Source organism: Dermacentor silvarum, chromosome 10 (assembly GCF_013339745.2).
Source record: "Dermacentor silvarum isolate Dsil-2018 chromosome 10, BIME_Dsil_1.4, whole genome shotgun sequence".
In the NCBI taxonomy this organism is placed as follows: domain Eukaryota; kingdom Metazoa; phylum Arthropoda; class Arachnida; order Ixodida; family Ixodidae; genus Dermacentor; species Dermacentor silvarum.
In genome coordinates, this window is record NC_051163.1 from 121,683,445 (window position 1) to 121,687,775 (window position 4,331).

A 4,331-nucleotide genomic window follows, 5' to 3' on the forward strand; every position below is an offset into this window, starting at 1 on the left:
GTTACAGCTTACTCACATTATAGTGAATGTACGTATGTGAATAAATGAATAAAGTTGAAACATAATGTACGAATATTTTGTGTTCTTTGTTTGACAAAAGTTGATTTTAAAGTACCACAAAAACGGACAAGCTTCTGTAATGACGATGAAGTTACATACTTTTCTTTCTGAAAAAAGTTCGTCGCATTCTGCCTGTCACAGTATCATAAGCATCTTATTCCCAATATCAGAAAAGAAAGCTTCATTACAACTAAAAATTCACGCTTTCAATATATGTAAAAATATTCTCTAAACATAGCGAAAATACCAATAACACGGTTATTAAATTATGCATATATCGTGTTTTTCAAAGCCACATAACTATAGAATATGCATAACACAGGTTACACGTTTAAGTGAACCGGTGAGCCGTTCAAATGAACCGGTTCATTTCAGTGAGCGGAGCCGTTCCGAGCCGCTCACTGAAGTGAGCCGTTTTGCCCATCTCTATTGGGAACACGTCGTTTTTTTCACGCAGCGCCAGCAAGATTTGCTCAGGTCACACTGCAACCTAAAGCATCATGTATACATGCTGAGCGGATCAACATCGAGTTGAACGCAGCTCGGTTCACGCTTGCAAGCCGTGCTAGCACAGCGAACAGGCGCAAAAAGCCGCGCTGTAGCATCCCTCCGGCGCCGGCAGCGCACGATCACTTCCTCAAGCACGGAAAAAGGCGGATCGTGCGCACTTGTTGGGTGTCATCCACGGGGTAAAAACTTTGCACGTTACCTGCTCGGCTGTCATCTCCGCTGAGTCTCCTCGCGACCTGCTGCGGAAAGCGACTTTTGATGAGCTCCCAGCGCGTTCGGTTGACCAGGGTGCCCTCGCGGGCCGCTTTCCGCGCCCACGAAGCGATGCGCATGCGACACATGGGACACTCCTTGTTGGCCATGAGCACGGTGCTCGTGAAGCACGAATTGCACACCTCGTGGGCGCACGGCATCGTCACGGGCTCCACCACCATGCTCAGACACACGGGGCACGTAACGTCCGACTCGGTCAACGATTCGTCGCTGCTGCTGCCGTTGCCGCTGTCCGGCGACGACGACGACGAGAGCCGCTTGCGCCGCGGCGCCATTCGGCTGGTACGTCGATGCTTGTAGTTCCGCGCACGCGATGGTCTTCGGTGGTTGTGCTAGCGTTACCGTAATTTCAAATTTGAGCGTCCGTACTGATGACGCTTCCGCAATTATCGCAACGGCTGCCGCTCCGATAACGACGCGATATTCGTGCTCGATTCGGTTACTTGCGCGCGTTTTTCGTTTCTCCGTGCCGTGACGCGCCAGTCGTCGCGAGCGTGCTCGGGCTGCCTCAAAGCGTTAAAAAGAAAACAGCACCTTATAGTGCTTTAAACGCTCTGCATATTCATTTACTTTAATGTTTGTTAAATTGTTATTAACTATGTTACTTGTAATGAAAGTTCATTTGATATGCATTAAAAATGTTTCAACTTTCGGTTTCGTTTAAAAAAAATTGCCGTTTTTGTGCGTTTTATTCCGTTTACTAAGAGCCACGGTGTAAAATATATGCTCTTTAGGTGAGGACACTCGCCAGACGCGATCGACCAGATAAAGTAGCAAAGGCGGGCGACGATCGGCACGGTGACGGCTGCGGATACTTATCGGTAGTACTACAGTGCCTAGAATATACTGTAGCAGTACGACGCAACTTCAACACAGAAAACTTTTTATTGGTTTAATCTCCCGTTGGTATAGCAACCGGCCTTTCGCGGGAAATCCGAAATGATTGAGTGACGCGCAAAAGGCATGCGCGCGTTCCTTGTCCGCGCAAGCTCTCGCCTGCGTTCTAACTGAAGTTGCGACGTTCCGCCGATAGGTATCCGCTGCCGTCACCGGCTCGATAGACGCGCGCCGTTGCTAGAGTGACCTAGAATACTCTACCGTTGCTACTTTATCTGGTCGATCGCGTCTAGCAAGCAAACCGAGAAGTGTCCCCACCTAAAGAGTATATATATCCCGTGCTAAGGACATACGGCGCTATAAGGTAATCCCAACAATCATGAAACTTTTCGGTAACAGCGCAAACACGAACACAAGAAGGGAGACACGTACACACAGCGCTTGTGTGTACGTGTCTCCCTTCTTGTGGTCGTCTGTTTGCGCTGTTACCCAAAAGTTTCGTGATGTACCAACTCGCCCAAAAAGAAGTATTGATGACCAACAATCATGCAGCAAGATTTAAAAATATGCAAATGGCACGTAGCTGGACAGAACCAAGGTAATGCTGTTTGGCACTTCGGAGATACTTCGAGTATTTTTTGCATTCCACCTAATTAGATAATTAGTCAATTAGTCAATGAGAAAATTGTAGAGCAACATGAAAAACTCGCGATGCAGCTTTCTGTTGCTGAATACGTGCTACATAAAAGTGTTTTTCCGAGTGTGAAACAAGCCCCCGAATACACGCAAAATTGCCGCGCGACCGGCCATTCGAGGCACTTTGCATGTATTCGCGGGCATCTTTCATTCGTCGGCGGTACTTCAAAGCTTGTCGCTGCTTAAAGGGACACTAAAGGCAAATATTATTTCAACGTGGACTGTTAAAATACCATACCAGAAACCTCGAAACGCTTGTTTCGTGCCAAGAAAATACTTATTTTAAGAGAAAATTGCGTCAGAAGCGTCCGCGTACGCCTAGCGCAATTCAAATCGCCCGACCGAGCGAGGAGTGGTGACGTCATGGCCATATAGTGACGTTAAACGTCGCCCGCAGACGGCGCTACAGCTGAAAGCGCAAACGCGCGGCCAGAAACAGAGCCAAGACAGAGCTGACGGCCGTGCGAAAGCGGAAGGAAGAGCGCGCGCCGAATTGTGAACACGGTGCTCGTCGACGCTCGTCGCAATGGACCAACTAGTTCACGACCCTGACAGCGACACATTGGCTCGCAATGCTGGGCTTGATTTTAGCGATTTAAGCTCCGATGAGCGTGACATGACAAAGCAGGGAGGACTCCAGCAATGCGACGTCGGGAGACGAAGCTGGTCACCGTCTGGACGTGCCGTCGTGACTCGCAAGCTGATAGCAAATTCAAGTGCAAGTTTAGCGAGCCAGCAACACCAGCGCAACACTACGCGATAAGGGAACTACTGAAACTCGAAAGCGTGCGCGGCGCAGAGTCGAGCGAAAACGAAACCTTTTGACGCCCGCGTCGTTATCAAGTGTAACGCCAAAAAGGTATTTTTCCAAGAATCTAATAGAAGTAGACAAGTAGCTTTTTCGTCTGTCTTATAATCCAACAAAATAATCTTTTTAATACGAGTGGTTGAGTACTAGTGACAATTTTTTTGAGGAGTGCCTTCGTCATCGGTTAAGTACCGGAATGTCCCTGGGGAGTCTCTTATCGTGTCCTGCATTTACCTCGATTTCTGGATTACTAAAGCTCTGTTCGCGATTATATTGACGCCTTAGACGTTCTAGAGCATTGCTCTATCACTTTAGCTTGACTTTTTATTTGGCTTTAGTGTCCCTTTAAAGAAAGAGAAAAAATATCTAGGGATTTTATCCCTAACGGCTGCGGGAGGACGTAATGATGATGATGATTTAATGGCCTTCCCTTTAAAACGGGGCGGTGACAAATGGTCACCTAGCCTGCTTGATTTTGCCAGGTATGCTATACATGTTTTATTTTTATCTAGAATTTCTGTATACATCTCCTTTCTATTTTTTCCCTCAATATCTACCTTAATTGTACCTCTATCATAGGCGGAAAGCTTTAATTTTACCGGCAGGGAGGGGGGGGGGGGGGGGCTGGGGCCTGACCAGCTTTCCGAACCCCACCCATGTATGCACACACACACACACACACACACACACACACACACACACACACACACACACACACACACACACACACACACATGTATACACTCAAACCTCGTTATAACGAAGCTGAAGGGGGCCGTAATTATTTCGCTATACCCATTATTTTGTGATAAGCATATATTCGCTACACACTAATACTGGCGAGAAATTTTCATGTTTATTTCGTTATATCCGATAATTCGTTGTATTCGTGTTCGTTATAACGAGGTTTTAGTGTTTATGGTTGGACAAGGGCGTCCAGATACCCCTCCTGGAAATTTTGGTAAGGCCCCCTTTCTACACGATCGAGAACACCTACAATTGCAGCCGAACACCAGGCCGTGGGGATATCTCTATTCATCAGAAAAATTGCGGCAGAACTCATTTCACGGTGTTTGTCGACGGTGATGCGTTATCATTGAATCTATATAGTGACTCAACGTATTGCCACTGTCGAAACGAGGCGTGT

The 4,331-nt window shown here is 47.2% G+C and overlaps 1 protein-coding gene across 1 annotated transcript; it reads right to left on the reverse strand.

Moving 5' to 3' along the window:
• Positions 1–689: 689 nt before the first annotated feature.
• Positions 690–1,277, reverse strand: LOC119431811 (E3 ubiquitin-protein ligase rnf168). The gene has a single exon (XM_037699273.1). The coding sequence runs from the start codon at positions 1,116–1,118 to the stop codon at positions 690–692; it is 429 nt and encodes a 142-aa protein (XP_037555201.1). The 5' UTR covers positions 1,119–1,277.
• Between the last annotated feature and the right edge of the window lie 3,054 nt (positions 1,278–4,331).